Source organism: Piliocolobus tephrosceles, chromosome 11 (assembly GCF_002776525.5).
Source record: "Piliocolobus tephrosceles isolate RC106 chromosome 11, ASM277652v3, whole genome shotgun sequence".
NCBI lineage: Eukaryota > Metazoa > Chordata > Mammalia > Primates > Cercopithecidae > Piliocolobus > Piliocolobus tephrosceles.
Genome location: NC_045444.1, coordinates 122,682,699 through 122,703,917, shown reverse-complemented (window position 1 = coordinate 122,703,917; position 21,219 = coordinate 122,682,699). Strand labels below are relative to the sequence as shown.

At 45.2% G+C, this 21,219-nt stretch overlaps 1 protein-coding gene and 1 pseudogene across 2 annotated transcripts in view; both read left to right on the top strand.

Moving 5' to 3' along the window:
• The window catches only part of IQCA1 (IQ motif containing with AAA domain 1), a 171,544-nt gene that overhangs the window by 77,882 nt on the left and 72,443 nt on the right, over positions 1–21,219 (top strand). Inside the window, exon 8 of one of the 2 annotated variants that reach the window (XM_023228744.2) lies at positions 4,618–4,743. The exons of the other annotated variant lie outside the window; for it this stretch is intronic. Coding sequence (XP_023084512.1) covers positions 4,618–4,743 — 126 coding nt within the window. The remainder of the gene's footprint in view (positions 1–4,617; positions 4,744–21,219) is intronic. 2 annotated transcript variants of the gene reach the window in all.
• On the top strand, positions 11,945–13,183 carry LOC111553758 (annotated as a pseudogene).

Sequence of the window (21,219 nt, the reverse complement as noted above, 5' to 3'; positions counted from 1 at the left end):
CATGATCAAACAGGATTTATCCTTGGGACGCAAGAATGGTTCAACCTATCCAAATTAATCAGTGTAATATACCACATTAACAGAATGAGGGATACAAATCATATGATCATTTTAATAGATGCAGAAAAAGTATTTGACAAAATTCAGAACTCTTTCATGATAAAAACTCAACAAATTGTGAAGAGAAGGAACTTAACACAATAAAGACTATATATGAAAACTCCACTATATATGAAACTATTTCATACTCAATAGTGAAAAATCTGAGTTTTTCCTCTAAGAGCTGGACAAGATAAGGATGCCCACTCTTGCCACTTTTATTCAACCTAGTACAGAAGTCCTAGCCAGAGCAATTAGGCAAGAATGAGAAATAGAAGGCATCCAAATAGGAAAGGAAGAAGGGAAATTGCCTGTTTTTGATCTTGTATGTAGAAAAATCCAGAGGCCAGGCACAGTGGCTCACGCCTGTAATCCCAGCAGTTTGGGAGGCTGAAGTGGGAGGATCACTTAGCACAGGTTTTCGAGAGTAGCCTGGGCAACAAAGCAAGACCCTGTCTATATTAAATTTTTAAAATTTTTTAAAAAGAAAACAGAAAACCCCAGAGACTCCACTAAGAATACTATTAGAACTGACAAACAAATTTAGTAAAGTTTCAAGATACAAAGTCAACATACAGAAGATCAGTAGCATTTCTATACACTAACAGTGAACTCTCTGAAAAAGAAATCAAGAAAACAATCCCATTTATAGTAACTTTTTTTAATTTAGGTATAAATTTAACCAAGGAGTTGAAGAGTCTGTGTATTGAAACCTGCAAAACATTGATGAAATAATTTTAAGAGGACACAAATACATAGAAAGATATCCTGTACTCATGAATTGGAAGAATTAATGTTGTAAAAATGAGCATATTACCCAAAGTGATCTATAGATTCAATGTAATCACTATCAAAATTTCAGTGACACTTTTTCACAGAAATAGAAAAAACAATTCTAAAATTTATATGGAACCACAAAACACCTCAAATATCCAGTTAATCTTGGACTAAAAGAACAAAGCTAGAGACATCACACTTCCTGATTTCCAAATATATTACAAAGCTACAGAAAGCAAAACAGCATGATACTGGCATAAAAACAGACATAAAGATCAATGGAACAGAAGAGAGAGCCCAGAAATAAACCCACACACTACAGCAAATTGATTTTTCAACAAAGGTGTCAAGAACACACAATGGAAGAAGGATAAGTCTCTTTGATAAATGGTGTGAGAAAACTGGATATCCACGTGCAGAACAAGGAAATTGAACCCTTATCTCTCACCATATACACAAATCAACTCAAAATGAGTGAAAGCTATAACTATAAACTATAAAACTACTGTAAGAAAACATAGGGGAAATCTCCATGACATTGATCTGGGCAGTGATTTTCTGGATATGACCCCAAAAGCACAGGCAAAAAAACTAAAAGTAGACAAATGGCATTGCACCAAACTAAAAACATTCTGCACAGCAAGGAAACAAAAGAGAAGAGTCAACCTATGAATTGGGAGAAAATATTTGCAAACCATACATCTGAAAGGCGTTAATATCCAAAATATATAAAGAATTTAAAGACTGCTATAGCAAGAAAACCTAATTTAAAATTGGGCAACGGACATGAATAGACATTTCTCAAAAGAAGACATACAAATGGTCAACATGTATGTGGAAAAATGCTCAATGCAACAGACATAACGCTAATTAAACAATGAGATATTACCTCACGCTTGTTAGGATGGCTGTTATCAAAAAGACAAGATAACAAATGTTGGCAAGGATGTGAGAGAAGGGACCCTTGTACACTGTTGGTGGGAATGTAAATTAACACAAGCATTATGGAAAACAGCGGGGAAGTTCCTCAAAAAATGAAAAATAGAACTACTACCACATGATCCAGCAATCCCACTACTGAGTATGTATCCAAAGGAAATGAAATCAGTGCGTCAAAGAGATGTCTGCACTTCCATGTTCATTGCAGCGTCACTCACAATAACCAAGATATGGAAGCAACCTCAGTGTTCTTCAATGGATGAATGGATAAACATAATGTATTGTATGTACCCAATGGAACACTATTCAGCTTTAAAAAAGAAGGAAATTTCTGTCATTTGTGACAACATGCATGAACCTGGAGGACATTGTGCTAAGTGAAATATCCTGGCACAGAAAGACAAATCCTGCATGATCTCACTTACAAATAAAATCTAAAAAAAAATTTAACTTACAGAAGCAGAGAGTAGAATATACCAAGGGTGGGAGGGGAAGATCAGGGAATGGAGAGATGTTGGTCAAAGGGTACAGAGTTTCCATTAGACAGGAGGAAAAAGTTCTGGAGATGTACTGTCCAGCATGATGACTATAATTAACAATATTGTTTTGTATATTTTTTAATTGCTAAGAGACTATATTGTAAATGTTCTCATCACACAAAAAAATGCTAAGAATGTAAGGTGATGGACATGTTAGTTAGCTTGACTTAATCATTCCACAATGTGTACATATATCAAAACGTCATGTTGTGTACTGTAAATATATTAAATTTTTGTCAATTATGCCTTAATAAAAAATAAAAAGAGAAAGTGGATCTTCTTGGCTGGTTAATAGTGTGGGGAGGAAACCTTTCACTGTATATTATGTATTTATGTATAATTACTCTTTCGTAACTTTTGAATTGTGAACCATGAAAATGTAATACCCAAAAATTTAAACTAATAAACTTTAAAAGGAGAGAGATGAAATAAACCATATAATTGGTAAGACTTTAAAAGGCTTAACTGATAAGGCCACAGTGAAATGTATACTCCACAAATAAGGATTTCATCTTTTTTTTAGGTGCTCATATTTTAGAAATCAGACTTTTTTTTTAAGTTTTTACATTTCTGAAAGTTTTGTAGTTTCTAAGGTCCAAACGATGTCTGTGTTCCAAGTGCTCCAGTGCAATGAAGACCTGGGCAGCCACACCTTGATTCTGTGAGTCGAGATGAGCCTTTGTCTGTTTTATTTTGTTTTGTTTTGTTTTGTTTTGTTTCGTTTTTTGAGGCAGGATCTCACTCTGTCGCCCAGGCTGGAGGGCAGTGGCTGGATCATAGCTCACTGCAGCCTCTACCTCCCAGGCTCAGGCAATCCTCCCACCTCAGCCTCCCAGAGAGCTGGGAGTACAGGTGTGCACCACCACGCCTGGCTAATGTTTCATATTTTTTTGTAGACATGGGGTTTCATCATGTTGCCCCAACTGGGAAAAGATCATTTTTGCATGGCCAAATATGTGCACAACACATGCTTCACCTCTCTCCTTTTTCCACACTAGGATAAAACGATATTAGCCCTTGTCTCCCCACCCCCAATGTTTTAATTGCTGCATCTTCAAAGGCAACTGCTGTACTTAATTTGGAGTAGGTCATTCCCTTACATTCCTTTGTACTTGGACTACATGTGTATGTACCTGAGACTGGAGTATGGATTGTTGGTTTCACTCTGTGCATTTTGTACGATGGAGTAAGTTGACATGTATTCTTATGCGTCGTGCCTCTTTTCTCCCTACGTTATGAAGTTCACCCTGGTTAGTGCCACCTGAATCCCAGCTCAGCTACTCACTAGCTGTGTGTCCCTGGCTGGGATACTGCACTCTGTGTGTCCCCGTTCTCTCATCCATTAAACGGGGCAACAACAGCAACCCCCGTGCGTCTGGTGTAGCAGCGAAGGAGTCTGTCTCCGGGAGACTCTCAGAAGCATGCCCGGCGCATCCTAAGTGCTGTGTACGGAGATGCTGGCTCCATTTTAGAGCTGAGGAAACTGAGTCTCAGAGAGCTTATGCAGCTTGTCTTGGCCACATGACGAGTGATGAGCAGAGCCCCGGGGGCCAAACGGGAAGCGTGTCCTGTCACTGTCACCTTTATATCTCCTGGAATTCACAGCTCTCTATGGCAGTGAGTGAGTGCTCAGTGAACACTGTTATATTGAACTGAATTACATATTTTTTAAAAACAAATGTATAATAGTTCTGCAGTGGTGCTAATCCTATGTGAACTGGATGCTTTTTAACAAATATTTTATAATTTAGGAGGATAAAAGGTCTTTTGTCACTGTAGGGAATATAAATTAAATCACTGGTGAAAGAAACCAACTCATGAAAATGGAAGTTATTGCAAGAGTGGCTGTTGCCATCAGAGCCTGGCAGGAAACAGTGGCATCCTCCCCCTGGATTTTGATGAGTTGTGGGCAGGGCTGGCACATCCAGCTGTTGCTGAGACGTGGAGGAAGCTATGACCTCCCCTAGAGTTTGTGGAACCTCCAAGAGCTGGAGCAGGTGGAATTAGGGAAGGAATCGGACTCAGAAATGTCCAGACTCTCTCTCCATCTACACTGAGGTTGCTGCCCCCTACTCACGAATCCAGCTAAGGGTAGATGGCAGGCAGGACCCCCACCATACCCCACAAGGGGTCGGCCTGCAGGGTCCAGGGCCAGGCAGAGAGGTGATACTGACCAGCACAAATACTTCCTTCCAACAGGAAAAACAGTCCTCCTCTTGAGAGGGATCTGTGAAAATGCTATGATTATTTTGGTTTTCATTAGGTTATTGAGGATATCATTGCAAACCAAGAAGAAGAAGAAAAAAACGAGAAGAAGAAAAAGAAGAAAAAGGAAAAGCAACCTAAGAAAACCAAAAAACAAAAGAAAGGAACCAAGGGAAAAAATAAGGTAAAATATTTGTATAAATTTTAGAAATTTGATTTCATTTTCTTTTTAGTGACTTTTTTGCTTTGGGTCAATGAGATATTTCCAAATCTGTTGGGATTGCAGCCATTTGTTTCCTGGAGAAACCATGTTATCTACCAACAGGTTTTCAATTTTTAAATATTGATCAGCAATCCATTGCCACATTTTCTATAACTTGTAAGTATCAATTAGGATCAGTCGTGGTTTCAACACTCAGATACCTCACATGTTGATTCACATATGTGATAGCTCTAAGTTTTCCTTCCTCAAAATAAATTATCCCACTTTTCTTTCCTCAGTGGTAGAGAGAAGTAAAAATACTTAACAAACCAGGTAAACACTGGAAAGTCAAAATAATAATACTGATTTAACCAAAATGTGTTCGTTCACATTTATCATCTAGCACTGACATCTGGATATGTTTTAACAGAAGTATTTGTTACTAAAGGAAATCAGAGTTCACACAGTGTCATATTGGGCCCGTCCTTCCCTCATGTAGGGGGTTTGGAAGTGGAGGTGGGATGAACTTGCCAATAACTGGGGGGTCTTCATGGTGAAGCCTGCAGGAGAAGTGCACTCTCAGGGCCCATGTGCTCTCAGCATAAACTCTTTCTATGGGAAACGGATCTCAGGCTTGAAGATGGTCTCATCCTAAAACATAACTGTTTGAAGTAGAGTATGTTGCAGTCAGATACCACTTCACGGCTGACCAAAATCCAATCGGAATCAGCTCTGAAGAGTGGATCCTTAAAGACATTTATGCAGCCAAGAAACATATGAAAAGAAGCTCATTATCACTGGTCATTAGAGAAATGCAAATCAAAACCACAATGAGATTCTGTCTCACGCCAGTTAGAATGGTGATTATTAAAAAGTCTGGAAACAACAGATGCTGGCAAGGCTGTGGAGAAATAGGAACACTTTTACACTGTTGGTGAGAGATGAGAGAGTAAATTAGTTCAACCATTGTGGAAGACAGTATGGCGATTCCTCAAGGACCTAGAACCAGAAATACCATTTGACCCAGCATTCCCATTATTGGATATATACCCAAAGGATTATAAATCATTCTGTAAAGACACATGCACACGTATGTTTATTGCAGCACTATTCACAATAGCAAAGACTTGGAACGAGCCCAAATGCCCATCAATGATAGACTGGATAAAGAAAATGTGGCACATATACACCATGGAATACTATGCAGCCATAAAGTGAATGAGTTCATGTGCTTTGCAGGGACATGGATGAAGCTGAAAACTATCATCCTCAGCAAACTAACACAGGAACAGAAAACCACACACTGCATGTTCTCACTCATAAGTGGGAATTGAACAATGAGAACACATGGGCACAGAGAGGGGAACATCACACACTGGGGCCTGTTGGGGAGTGGGGGGCAAGGGGAGGGAGAGCATTAGGACAAATACGTAATGCACTCAAGGCTTTAAACCTAGATGATGGGTTGATGGGTGCAACAAACCGCCATGGCACATGTATACCTATGTAACAAGCCTGCACGTTCTGCACATGTATCCCAGAACTTAATATTTTAAAAAAATCATGATCCTGCTGTTACTCCAGTCTGCATCAGCTCTCCAGAGTGGATTGGTAGAGGTTATGTGACCCAGCTCTGGCTCAGACAGCCACAGTCATGCTCCTCGTGTTCCAAGGATGGTTCTGACCAGCACAGACTCGCGAACTTCTGCATAGGAGGAGCAGCTCCAAGGGTCTGGCAGACTGTGTCTGGGAACCCTGGTGCCAGGTCACAGTGGGAGAGAAAAGGGACAGCCTGTGCAGTCAAGTAGGACGAGCTACCTGAGTCAGAAGTTACGAGCAAGGGAGAAGGGGTAATGGTAAACATAAAATCACAGCACCCAAATCTGGCATAAATTCACAGTGTAGGCAATGGTAACAAAAGCCAACATTTTGGCCAGGCATAGTTGCTCACACCTGTAATCCCAGCACTTTGGGAGGCCAAGGCAGGCGGATCACCTGAGGTCAGGAGTTCGAGACCAGCCTGGCCTACATGGTGAAACCCCATCTCTACTAAAAATACATACCTGTAATCCCAGCACTTTGGGAGGCCAAGACGGATGGATCACCTGAGGTCAGGAGTTCAAGACCAGCTTGACCAACATGGTGAAATCCCGTCTCTACAAAAATACAAAAATTAGCTAGGTATGGTGGCAGGTGCCTGTAATCACAGCTACTCAGGAGGCTGAGGCAGGAGAATTGCTTGAACCCAGGAGGCAGAGGTTGCAGTGAGCCAATAAAGTGCCACCGCACTCCAGCCTGAGTGATAGAGTAAGACTTTGTCTCAAAATATATATATAGAAATTAAATAAATAAATAAAAGCCAACCATGTGTTCAAAGCACTGGGCATGACTGCGGCTGGCCAGCTGAAGGCAGTCATTCCTCTCACGTGCTCGGCTCCTGCACTGTGACCCACAGTGGATCTTCTGTCTCCCTCCATTTGTCTTCATCCCTTTCTTTAACCACGATCCACTGATGTTCACTGAATGAACAAAAGAAAAGAGACCCCTTACTGCTCATTTGGGGCACAGCCCGATTCACTGGCAGTAGATGCTGAGTTGGGCCCCTCGGATACCCCTTTCGGGACCAAGACACTCAAGCACCTAGCTCCCGACATACCAGTGCTGACAGTCACAGCTAAATCCCACCCCAGGAATTGCTACAGTCTAAGGGAGCCACTGCAAGCAAGGTTACACCCCTTCTGGGGCAGCCTGCATCCAAGGAGAGTCACGTGATAGTACCAAAACCCAGCCCCTCTCCTTGCCTGGACAACTCCGAGGGTTCTCCCAGCTTTTGCTGTTCCCTTTGGGATCAGCTGACAGCTCTCTTGCAATTGCATCACAACTTAGCTTCTCCCTCTGCCCAGGCAGGGCTGCTTCCCTCCCTCTCTTCTTTCTGGCTGGTGTTCCCAGTAGGCCACCTACATCCATCTCCATCTGAGTGTTTCCGGGGAACCCGATCTGGGAGACCACCTAGGGCCCTATTGTTCTGTCTATACCCCAGAAGTTCTAGCTTGTTCTGGAAAAAAATAAAAGCCCTCTGAATACAGTTAATTTTAAAAATCATACTCTTACTCTACAAGATAATTTTGAAGAAGTGCCTAAGAATAAAGAGAATTGGAAGCATTCCAATTTTATTCTAAGAATCTCTTCCTCAAAATATGCACGAGGGAGTTTTATACTTGCAAATTAAAAATTCACTGTTAGTGAAGCTTGTTCCGTATAAATCTGAAATTACCAGCTACACAATCTGGTCTTTGTTGGGTGAAAGTATTTTATTAACTAGCTATTAAAGAGTCACTTAACGATGAACAGTTTTGAACAAAAAGCAAAGTTTGAGAACATCAGCATTTATGAAATGCTTGCAAATGAAGGGGAAACGCCTTCAGAATCAGAAATGAAATTTTTCATGAAAAATGCAGGTCTGCATAGTGACAATGTGATTATTAAAAGAAGAAAGGGTCATCTCTAATAAAAACTGATATATTTAAGTTATGCTGCTACACTTCTTAGAGATCACATTACCTTTTCCAGAGACTTTTTAAAAGTGTTACTCTGGTGTCAACCCTAGAGAACCTCAAACCATTCCTGAGACCAGTTATTCAAATCCTTTTGTGAGAACTGACATTTTGACCTAGAGCAAAAGGCACTATCATTCCTTGTGGTTAGAGGGCAAGGGAGAAGACAGAGGAAAGTAGTTCTGTCTAACGTGTCTGGACGCTGGCTTATCCCAGCCCTCACAGGGCCCAGCTGCGTGATTGTTCTTTCAGTATTTTGATAAGACTACATATCAATTGCCAGTTCTAGATGCATAATCAGAAAACTTGGAAAAGACTTTATATTTAAAAACTGATAGGATTATCTGAATATTTCAACTAACCTCTTTAAATGGAAAATAAGTTATTTTCTAAATATCACACAAGTAGAGAGCTAAAAGGTTTGCAAGTCCATGAGATAGTTACAAATTAACATAAATATGAAAAAATCTATTACAAGTGCAAAAAAGTCATGAGAACTGCTGAACGTTTCAGTTGAATTTCACAATGAATCAGTGTTTCTGCATGAATTTCCGATTTAATGCAGGGCTAGTGGAGTGAGAAAGAGCAGGGTTGTCATGGTGGATCTCTGTAATTGTACCCAAGACCATTTTAGAATAAAATATCTTGTTATCAGTAATCTTGCATGCATTTGATCTTTTCATCAAGAAACTTGGTGAAACAGTTTAATGTTTAAAAGATGAATGTTTTCATTTCCTTATTTGGATCCATCTGGAGCCCCTCCATACTGAGATGCTGAAAGACAGAAGAAAACAGAACAGTCTGGGATGTTCGTCTTCAGCTCAGGGCTAGTGGAAGAGAAAACACAAAAGCACAGTAGTCCTGCCCAGTGGCTCACACCTGTAATCCCAGCACTTTGGGAGGCTTGGTCAGGAGGATCACTTGAGGCCAGGAGTTGGCACCCAGCCCGGACAACACAGTGAGACCGCATCTGTACTGAAAACAAAAAAAAAGAAGCGCAATAAATACATTCAAATATCAGGTTCTAAAAACTAGTCTCTCATTCATAGGCAAGAAAATGAATCTCTAGGTAAACTTCACACTTTACACAAGTATTAATTCAAAAATGGGTCATGGACTTAAACATAAAACTATGAAGCTTTGAGATTAAAAACATAGGAAAAACATCCTCAGAATCTAGAACTAGGCAAAGAGGTCTTAGACTGGACACCAAAAGCAGGATCCATAAAAGGAAAAATTTATAAATTGGGCCACATCAAAATCAGAAACTGTTGCTTTGTGAAAGACCCAGTGAAGAGGATGAAAAAAAAAGCTATAGATGGGAGAAAATATTTGCAAACTATCTATCTGACAAAGGATTAGCACCTAGAATATATATAGAACTCTCAAAAAAAAGTCTTTCTTTTGAGTCCTCAGTTTTAAATCCAAAATTGTTGTGGACTGCAGTTAAGGAATGCTCTGTGGAAAGCGCTTTAACAGAAGACAGTGCTAGTGCCAGGAGGAGGACATTTTCTGCAAACTGATAGCAGTCCTGCAGAAGTGCCTTCAATGCCAAAGTAATTGCCTTTGTCTCACAGTTGTGTGGACCTCACATTGGCTTTAGGAACAAAAGGAACAATAACAGAGCACTATGCAATCATCCTTACAACTGTTTCCTCTGTTATTTTTCAAGCCACATGTTAGACCATTTGGAATGATTTAAAGTGGTATTGACCTGTCACATGATCACATGAACATTAATGAGTCTTCTCTAAATTCACTCCAGCCTCAAAATGATTTAACTTAGTGCTAAATTCTTCTGGAAAGACCCCTGGACCTTTATAGAGCACAATTCACAATGAAAGCATTTGTTTATCTGCAGTGCCAGCAGACCTAACTCTGACCACAGCTCCTCCTCTCCAATCCCTTGGCCGAAAGAGGTGCTCCAAATTGAACGATTAAGCCAACCACATTCTTAGGTTATTTTTGAACATTTCAAACCAAATTTTGCATGACTTTACAAAAATGGACAAGTGAATATCATGTGTTTCCAAAGGAAATTATCAGGAATGAGGGCGCCATCATGGAAGTGGATGTCTGGAGCATCTTCTGTGTCCACTAAAATACAATAAGAGAAGAAGATGGAAAGAAGTGAGAGCTTGGCTTACGGGCAATAGAGATAATAGAGTCCTTAGCCTAGGGAACAGGGGCCCTATGGTTAAACATCCTGCAATTTTATGTAAACTTTCATGGGAAGGAGCGTTCTCCTGGGGAAAAGGTGTGTGGGCTTTCTTCATGTTTTCAAGAGGTCCCTGTTATATAATGCTCAAAGATCACTGCTTAGAGAAAGGACATATTTGGTTACACAGGCAAAGGGCCAATGGAGGCACTGCCTACTCAAAGGAGGGTGATGATCTTAGACACCAGAGTGGCAGGGGAGGCTTCATGGGGGATATGAAATGGCAGGAGACTCTTTCAGGAGCCTATGCTCATAGCCCAAGTCTGCCCACATCTCCCCATCTCCACGGCAACCACCTGACCAAGAGGCATCATTGCCTCTCAGGCTGCAACTGCACCAGCCTCCCAACCAATGCCCCCACCTCCTCTCCTGCCATTCTACAGCCTGTTCCCCTGCAGCAGCTAGAGTGACCCAAACTCTGATCAGCCTCTCTCACAGTGCTTGGAACTCAAGAGCTATGCAGTAATTATTTTTGAAGAGATGAATAAATGCTCAGATGAAGATCTGCCCTGGAGTGAAAGTACTGGATATAAAAAGATGAAACAAATGCAAGAGACATCGTGAAGGATGCAAGAGATACCACAAAGGATGACTGGCATGACTGACAGGGTGTGGAAGAAACAGGAGGAGACCAAGGAGTTGAAGTGAACTCCAGGTGTCTCTATTGGAACAGAGGGAAGATTGAGGACAGACAGACCACGGCTGGCTCTAGAGCTGTTGAGTCAAACCATTGTCTATGGTTCAACAGCTGGAAGTTCAGGACAAACTCAGGAGAGATAAAGACCGGTGGTGTGGATCAGGACATATCCCTGCTCAGGAAAACTCTAGTTGAAGGTGGGGCATGGATGAGGTGTAGGAAAATCCATGTGAATGGAAGCTGGAGAATCCGGATTACAGCCACATATTGAGGCAGGAGGAAGAGGTAAAATCAACTGAGGATGGGAACAGCATGGAAGCCAGGAAGAAATCCAGCACCATGAACTTCCTATATAGTCTTCCAACTGGGAATTTCTGGAAGGATAAAAGGAAGGTTTTCCTTCTGCCTCCTGAGTCCCTCTGCCATAAGAAGTGAGAACTGGCTGGGCGCAGTGGCTCATGCCTATAATCCAGCACTTTGGGAGGCTGTGACAGAAGGATCACTTGAATCCAGAAGTTCGAGACCAGCCTGGGCAACATAGGGAGACCCCCATCCCTACAAACAATTTTTAATAAAATTAGACAGGCATGATGGCGTGTGTCTGTGGTCCCAGCTACTCAGGCAGCTGAGGCAGGAGGATCTCCTGAGCCTGGGAGGTCAAGGTTGCAGTGAGCTATGATTGCACCACTGCACTCTAGCCTGGGCAATAGAAGGAGACTCTGTCTCAGAAAAAGAAAAAAAAATTAGGCTCTACCAGCGAAATTTGATGGAGTGATGTCTCACAGGAAGTTCTCCACTCCCAGACATGGGTCCCTCGGCTTCCTGCCTCGGAAGTGCACAGGAAGCATCATGGGAAGGCGAAGAGCTTCCCTAAGGATGACCCTTCCAAGCGGGTCCACTTCGCAGCCTTCCTGGGATACAAGGCCTTCCCCGGATACAAGGCTGGCATGACCCACATCGTGCAAGAAGTCAACAGGCTAGGATCCAACGTGAACAAGAAGGAGGTGGTAGAGGCTGTGACCATTGTGGAGATACAGCCATGGTGACTGTGGGTGTTGTGGGCTACGTGGAAAAGCCTCAAGGCCTCCGGACCTCCAAGACCATCTTTGCTAAGCACATCAGCAATGAGTGCAAAAAGCACTTATCTAAGAACTGGCATAAATCTAAGAAGAAGGCCTTTACCAGTTACTGCAAGAAATGACAGAATAAGGATGGCAAGAAGCAGCTGGAGCAAGACTTCAGCAGCATGAAGAAGTACTGCCAAGTCATCCACGTCACTGCCCACACCCATATGCACCTGCTTCCTCTGCGCCAGAAGAAGGCCCCACTGATGGAGATCCAGGTGAACAGAGGCACCGTGGCCAAGAAGCTGGACTGGGGCCAGGAAAGGCTAGGGCAGCAGGTACCTGTGAACCAAGTGTTTGGGCAGGACGAGATGATTGACATCTTCAAGATGACCAAGGACAAAGACTACAAAGGGGTCACAAGTCATTGGCACGCCAAGAAGCTACCCTGCAAGACCCACTGAGGCTTGCACAAGGTGGCCTGGATTGAGGCATGGCATCCTGCCTGTGTGGACCTTCTCTGTGGCACGTGCTGGGCAGAAAGGCTACCATCACCACACTACAAGAAGATTGATCTGTATGATCGGCCAGGGCTACCTTATCAAGGACGACAAACTGATCAAGAACAGTGCCTCCGCTGACCATGACCTGACTGACAAGAGCATCAACTCTCTGGGTGACTTTGTCCCATAAGGTGAAGTGACCAGTGACTTTGTCATGCTGAAGGAATGTGTGGTGGGAACCAAGAAGTGAGTGCTCACCCTCCACAAGTCTTTGCTGGCTTAGACCAAATGGTGGGCTCTGGAGAAGACTGACCTTAAATTTATTGACACCACTGCGAAATTTGGCCATGGCTGCTCCCAGACCATGTAAGAGAAGAAAGTATTCATGGAAAGTATTCATGAAACCACTCAAGAAAGACCAAATTGCAATAGAAGATGCAGCTTAATGCCAGGAACAGATTTTGCAGCTGGTGGGATCTCAATAAAAGTTATTTTCCACTGCAAAAAAAATGAGGAGTGAAAACTCAGGCTGTGATGGAGGCAATCAGGAGGTTCTTTAGAGAGAGAGGATCACAGGGATTAAATGATGTAGCAGAGGTGAGAAGAAAGCCTGAGAAGAAAGTGTGGTCAGGGCACTCCAGAGAAACAAAACCAATAGGAGAGCAATATATAAAAAAATACATGTGGCCTGTGTGTGTGTGTATATATGTGTGTGTGTGTGTGTGTGTGTGTGTGTGTGTGTGTGTGTATCTCCTCTATGTCCTTTTATATTTATAGAGAGAAAGATTCATTCATTATAAGGTATTGGTTCCTTCGGTTATGGAGCCTGCGAAGTCTCACCATCTGCCATCTGCAAAAAGGGGCCTCAGGAGAGCTGGTGGTAGAGTTCAAAGGCCAGAGAGCTGAGGGCCCGTATTGTAGACTCCAGCCCAAGTCTGAGGACTGGAGAGCTGGAGAGCCAGTAACCAGCTGGCGGCTTGCATGGCCCATGTGAGAAATGTGGTTTATTTCTTACTACTATACTCATAACCAAGAAGATCTTTCTGACAAAAATTAACACAGATACCATCAAAGAAACTTGAGACAAATGTATTTAGGACATAGTTATATGTTTTTAGACTTCCCGCTGTAGATTCTCTCCTATCTCTGGTATTTCTTTTGTATTTCAGAGTAGCATTCTGCAGCCCTCAAAGCCATGAGGAACGTTGGTTCCCTAGTGCTGACGGAAATGCATGAGCAGAAAAGTAAAATGACAAGCTAAATGCAAGCTCAAAAATAGTGGAGATGCTTGATCTGTTTTTCAAGTTTAGTTGCATAAGCTCTCACATTGTTTGGTGCATGTTAATTTTTAAATATAGTTTTCAGGCATTATAGTTTCTGGGTTGGTTTTCACTTCTGAATCTAGAGAAAGGGATAATTATTTCACTCTCAGATCAGTGGGAAATCATCAGCCTCTTCAAAATCCCCGGTGGACCTCTCCCCCACCCCAGGATACAGACCTAGAGGGGAGGGGCAGGTAATCTGAAAGCCGCGGAGTGATCCCTTTGACGTTTGAACTTGTATATTAACGGATGTATGCCAAAATGTATACCTTCATTTCGAAAAATCTAACAGTTGCAGCCCTATTTGAATTTTTCCACAGCCCTACCAGTGTGAGATGTTAGCCATCCCTCAACAAACTACTTCAGATGCACATACTTGCCAATAGAAAATTTTCAACAAAACCTCCATGCATTTGAATCGCTCTTTAAGCCAGGCAGGAAATTATAACAGTAGTTAACATTTGGGGAGGGCAAGAAAAGGGAGCGTGGTTTATCTCTGACTGCCCTCCTAATTTCACAAAGACAAATACAGAGGATAAGATATTTGATAACAAAGCCTCTTCTGGAAACATTTGCATTTGCATCTCTGCATCTCTCAGAATGTCCCGTTGACTCTCAGTAAGAAACTTGAGAAACGTTCTCCATGCAGCATTTATCTGAGTTGTGTGAGGGACAAAGTTCATACAGTAACTGGAAACTTACAAAAAATGGTCAGTTTCCATAAACCAGCTTTTTAAATATGCTCTAGTCCCCCCTTATTCTCAGTTTCACTTTTCTCAGTTCCAGTTACCCATGGTCAAGTGTGACCCATAAGTATTACATGGAAAATTCCTGAGTTTTGAATTGTGCACCATTCTTCGCAGTGTTAATGAAGTCTTGCGCCGTCCTGTCCCATCACATCATGGGCGTGAATCATCCCTCTGTCCAGCATGTTCATGCCGTGTACACCACCTGCCTGTTTCTATATAGGAAAAAGTATAGTGTATGTAGGGTTTGGTACGATCCGAGGCTTCAGGTGTGCACTGGGGTCATGGAACGTATCCTCCTTGGAGAAAGGGAGACTACTATCATCTAAATCAAATCAAGAGGCCTCCAAAAGTTTCTTTTTACTTAACAACTCCTTTGTCCTGAGTGATTTATAACTGATTGGGCCATAAAAAGAAGATGAGAAGCTGATGAGAAAGCAACTGTCTGCTCTAAAGGAAGCTTTCTGTGCGGTTGAGCATCTTAGCAGTACCCAGAGACCAGGCAGGTCAAGTCTCAGTGCTGCTGACTGTGATATTTGAGGAGCCCCAGAGAAAGCAAGGCCCAGAAGACTGGAGCCATGGAAATGGCTCAGTTTGCAAAACAGGGAAGAAAGTTGGATGCAACAAACCACAGATCATGGCATGCTGGTATGGCCAAGCAGAGAAAGCAGACACTACAGTGACTCAACTCTGAGGTCAGAGAAAGCAGACACTACAGTGACTCAACTCTGAGGTCGGTCTGCAGGTGAGAACACACTTCTCCTCCCATCTGTCCATTACTTGTTCAGCCAGCAAGCCTGGAAAGCAATGGAGATGGAAAATGGCGGAGGCGTGAATAAACACTCCCCTCCAGCAGCATGAGGTCACTTAGGCGGGCCAAATGTAAGAAACTGACGTTTCTTAGGTGCCATGGTCTGAACATGTGTGTTCCCCCACCTACAAAACATTTAGACATTGAAAGCTGATCACCAATGTGATGGTGTTGGGAGGTGGGGCCTCTGAGGGTGATTAGGTCCTGAGGGCAGAACGCTTGTGATTGAGATTAGTGCCTTTGTGAAGGAGACCCCAGAGAGCTGCCTTGCCCGTTCCACGGAGTGAAGACGGGGCTAGAAGGCACAGTCTATGAAGCAGAGAGCAGCCCCCACCAGACACAGAATCTGCACCTTAATCTAGGACTTGCCAGTTTCTGGAACTGTGAAAAATACATTTCTTTTGTTTATAAGCCACTTAGTGTATAGTATTTTCTTATAGCAGCCTGAGCTGATCAAGTCATTAGGATTAAACACTTAAAAACCATTAGTATACTTTCAAGGCAGGAGAAATCTGTCTACATGGTATATGCATTAAAAAGGTAGGAGGACTATGTCAACTCGGACTCATGGTGTGCTGGGAATGTCCAGACGGCGGCATAACTGCAGGCCACCTTCACATGCCGCAAAGGCCAAGGAGGTCACCGGCCATGGCTCCACCCATGACCATTAAACCAGCACCGTTGCTTGACTGGGAGCCTGGGTAGCTAGAACAGCCCACAGGAGATGGCCAGGAGGGCGAACAATCTGGAAATCTCTTTTGAGCGATGGGGATAGGAGTCAGGAAGGTTTCATCTGGAGCGGACTTAGGGCATGAAAAGGGTGCAGACTCCTGAGGCTCCAGGAACTGGGCCTCAGCTGATGGAAGGACAACTTCAATGAATCTGTGGCCTTCAGTCTAGCTGCCTGGGGTGGTTTTAAGAAAAAACGACTCCCAGTGTCCACACACCTTGGAAGAGATTCTCACTTAATTGAGCATAATTGGTCTAGGGCAGAGCTGGGCATTGGATTTTTTTTTTTTTTTTTTTTTTTTTTAGCTCTCCATTGGGTTAAGTCAGAAGAGTTGTCTGACAGTGGAGTGGGCCACCCGCCCTGTGTAGAGGAAGAGAGTGTCAGAACTTGGGTCACGGCTGGCCTTCCTCACCTCAGGAAGTGGGCCAGAGTGTGCAAGGCCAGCCACAGCGGTGGGGTGGGATCTGGGAAGGTGACCCCTGGTTTCTACTGGGGGAAACGTGTGTGTGACAGTTACAGGGAAGCCCTGGACCTGGGAACCACCCAGTAAAAGGCATCGGGGGAAGAGGGGCTGTGGCGTGGTGCAGTCGGGCCCCTGAGGCATAGTGAGCAAGGATCCGGGGACAGGAGGACTCAAGGATCTCAGAGGCAGGCCCCGTGCAGCTCTAGCAACCTAGTCAGTCCCACCCTTAGTAGCTGCTCAGGAAAGGTTCACAGGTAAACAGATAGGCTCATGCACCTTCATTTGTAAAAATCAAGATAAGGCCACAATGAACAGAAAAGCAAACAAAATGAAGTTCAGCCCCACCAACTAAAGAAATATAATTTTTCAAAAATACCATGTTACGCCTATTCATCCAGCAAAACTTTTAAGTCATAAATTATGATTCTGCTATAGCAGATATACATCACATATGCATGCAAACTAGCCTGCTCCCAACCCCTCGAACCCCCATTCCAGCCAGAGTGATGTCCCAAGGGGCCAATCCCTTCACACCAGGCTCCTGGGTGGCTGCCCTGCTTGTAAGCCAACTCCAAGCTCCCTGAAAAGCACAGCTCACGGTCCTTTCAAGGGCCATCCTCTTTCTCTGTCTCTCCATCTCTGTCTTCCTGTCTCTCTTCTCCCCACTTCTCTTCTCTCCCTCTCTCTCTCCCCGCACTGCAGCCTCATGTCTGCCCAGCCCCACGCAGTCCCCACGGCTGCTGAGCCTCCTTCAGCCATCCCTGTGAGACATAACCTCCCCATCTGGACTTGACACATGCTGTTCCTTCTGCTGGAAACACTTTGCCACGCCTCAGTCTCCTTCCCTGGAGCCCTCCCCTCACCCTTCTCCTCTTCCTCCCCTTCGTCCATCCCTAAGAGCACAGCCTCACCAGCGTAGGGGCTCCCAGAGACCAAACATAGAACAATCTGAGTATCCAAAACAAAAATGGCAATAATAGACAGTAAGACTGACGAAAAAGTAATAAAGATGTATGACTCCTTAGTGATACCTGGAAAGAGAGAGAGACAGACAGATGATAAACAATATCTCTGAGGATAAATATACTAATGAAAGTGATTCTAAATTTCTCTTTCGTTCATGGATTCTCCCTCTTTCCTCCCAGGCCTTGCTTTATCCACTACTGGTCTTTTTCTTGCTGCTCTGCAGGCTTTTCTCGAATGCCCGGGTCTCTTGGGAGCCAGGAATGGGGCGTAGCTAACCCGAACCTGGAGTTCTAGGTGGGACTTTCTTACCAGAGAAGTTTGATTTAGTGTGAGCTCTGGCAGGTGGGTGAGCTGTGTCATAGGCTTTGGGCCCCCTGGTGTTTCTGGGTCCAGGTTCTCTCCCTGGTTCCCCGCTGGCTGCAGCTCCCCCTGCCTGGCTTATGGGCTGCAGTTCCAGGCAAGCCGGCCATGTCCCCACCTCCCCATGAAGTGAGAGTCCCCTCTGCAGCACCCTGGGCCTCCCCTGAAGCTCTTGTGATCCCGTTTCACGTGTCTTCCCTGCTTCCTGGTGACCTGAGCAAATGCAAAGCTGAAAGACACAGTGGACTCAAAACAAAATACAAAGCTGAAAAATGCAAAGCTGAGAAAAGACACGGCGGATTCACAGGGGGATAGTCCACAGATGAGAGTCAGCAGGGGCAGGAGGTGTGGCCTTTGAGTGAGCTGGTAACCATGGTCTCAGGGGGCTGTGGAAAGCCCCTGGGAACACTTGAGCCAGCAGGTGACTTGATCAGAGCTACAGTTGCCTCAGAAAGTCACTGAGGCAGCCAAGTGTGCCTTTGCTCCGGGTGTAACCCAGCAGTGTCTTGGGAGGGAGATCCACTGCCAGCCCTGGGCTGGGGAGGATTCGAGGAAGGCCTGGCTTTCCCAGGCACCTGGGGCGCGCGCTGGGGAGAGTCCGATGGCTCCACACCCGGCCCCTTTTACTCCGATGGTTGTGTTTTATTGTCATGTGTATCAGGAAACCAGTGTATCCACTATGGTTTCACCTTAGCAATAGAGAGTGCCTCTTTAAAGAACGTCAGTGAGTCTTTAAAGAAACGATGGTTCTTTAAAAACGATGGTCAGGGATTCTGAGATCTGGCAAAATTCACGATGAGGGATGCAGTGAAGTAGCATGACAGTGGAGACATTTTCGTCAACCCCAAGGAGACCCTATACCCATTAAGCAGTCCCTCCCCTTCCCCCCGCTGCCCCACCCCTACCCCCTGGCCACCACTGATCTGCTTTCTGCCCGACTTTGTCTGTTTTCATATAAATGAGATTATACACTGTGAGGCCTTTTGGGTCTGGCTTCACACTCTCAGCCTAGGTCTTCACGCTTCCTCCGCTCCGTAGCCTGTCTGTCTTCGTGTCTGTGTTCGCTCCTTTCTGTGGATGAGTTCAACGTTTCACTGTGTGGAAATACCACATTGTGTTTACCCATTTATCCATGGATTGAGCCTATACTTTTCCTATTGTTTCATTCAGCAAATGTCGCGCACAGGCCAAGCGGCCAGGCCACAGGGCTGACGGGGTCGTTCCTGCCTGCTGTGTCTGGTGGGAAAAGCAGGCTGTTCTGAGGAAATGACAATCCTGCAACAAGGGCAGGAAGGCCATCGGAGAGGATTTCAGGAGGACGGGAGGTCTGTTCAGAGTCTGAATTCATCAGAAAGCATAGGAGAAGGGTGGCCTTCCAGGCGGACGGAACAGCAGGGGAAAGAGTATGGCAGGTGCGGGGGGGTGGCCTTGTCAGCATCTCTGCAGTGATGGTGGAGGCAGGAGGTGGCAAGGACAAAGGCTGCAGAGGGGGGCGGGGGCACTCCTGGGGGACCACACCTGTGGGGGTGGTGTGTGGTCTGCTGAGGGGCTTGGACTGTATCCTATGGGGGACGGCACCTCCCAGAAGCTCCAAGACAGATACCTCTGTGGGGCTTTCAAGGAAGGAAGTCATGAGGCCAGGTCTGCTGCAGACCCCTTCCAGCAGGAGAGAAGAGAGTGACCCCGCGTTAGCCAACCTTGGAGCAAGGGGCCAGGGCAGTGGGACTGGAGGCAGAAGCAGGGAGACCCCAGGAAAGCCTCTGCGGCAGAACAGTGGGGTTTGGTGATTGCTTGGCCATGGGGAGAGAGAGGAGAAATACCTCTGGATCTGATGCATGGATACTACACAACCACGAGGGCCTGTGGGGGCACCGTGTTCAGGCCACTGCATCCCAGAGCCCAACCCTGGAGCCTAGAAACGGAAGGGCCCATCAGGTGCCAGAGTCAGGGTGTGCTCGGGAAGCAGCCCAGGGGAGGCACGCCCACGTCACCCAACTGCTGCCCTTCCTCCCACTGTATAGAGAGTACTGAGCCTGCTTCAGGAACCCGAGGACAGAATAGAGCCAGCGTTGTTCCTTTCGCCCTCACTAAGGGTAGCAATAGCCATGATGGTGGTCATCGGAAACCTGACTGTTGAGGCAGTTCAACATTATTGCAGAGAAACATCACATGAGGGTTTGCAGGGCCTAGCTCTCACCGTTAGGCACAGGTGAACCCTGGCGGCAGAGGGGCAGAGGGGGTGTTGTGCTGGGGCTCAGAGCAGAGCTGTGGCCTGGGCTGATGGCAGGTAGCACTGCAATCTCCAGTCTTGGTGCACAGAGTTGGCAGCAGGCACCAGGGATGGTGGCCTGGCTCTCTCTGCTATGGGGGGCCCAGGGTACGGAAGCTAGCTAGATCCTGGCTCCAGGAAGGAAGCAGGGCCCCAGAGTCAGGCTGCGGCTCGAGATGGCTTCCAGGCTCAAGGACGAGGCAGGTAGCGAGAGGAAGGAACAGCCCAGGTGCTGGAACTGGCAAGCAGCACAGCTCAGAAAAGGATGGGGAGTAGCTCCAAGGGCTGGTTACAGGAACATGAAGGAGGGAGGCAGATGAACTCAGGCTGGGAAATCAGCCTTCAGAGCGAGGAAGGAGTGAGAGCATGAGAAGACAGGACCAGGCTGGGTGTGGTGGCCCAGGCCTATCATCCCAACACTGTGGGAGGCTGAGGGGGGCAGATTGCCTGAGCTTAGGAGTTCAAGACCAGCCTGGGCAACATGGCAAAACCCTGTCGCTACAAAAAAATTTAAAAATTAGCCAGGTGTGGTGGTGCACACCTGCAGTCCCAGCTACTGGGGAGGCTGAGGCAGGAGGATCGCTTAAGCCCTGTCTCCAAAAAAAAGAAAAAGAAAAAGAAGTTTTTTAATCAAAAAAGAAGACAGGATCAAACTCAGGGCATGGGGTACCCCAGGGGAGGCCACTGAGAAGGGAAAGCTGGTATCATCAGGGGACATTTCGGTGAGCCTGGACCACCCACGCCTGCTCAGTGGACACAGCACTCCATACTCAGACGGGCCAGAGGGGCACTGCCCCGGGGGACCAGGACTGGGC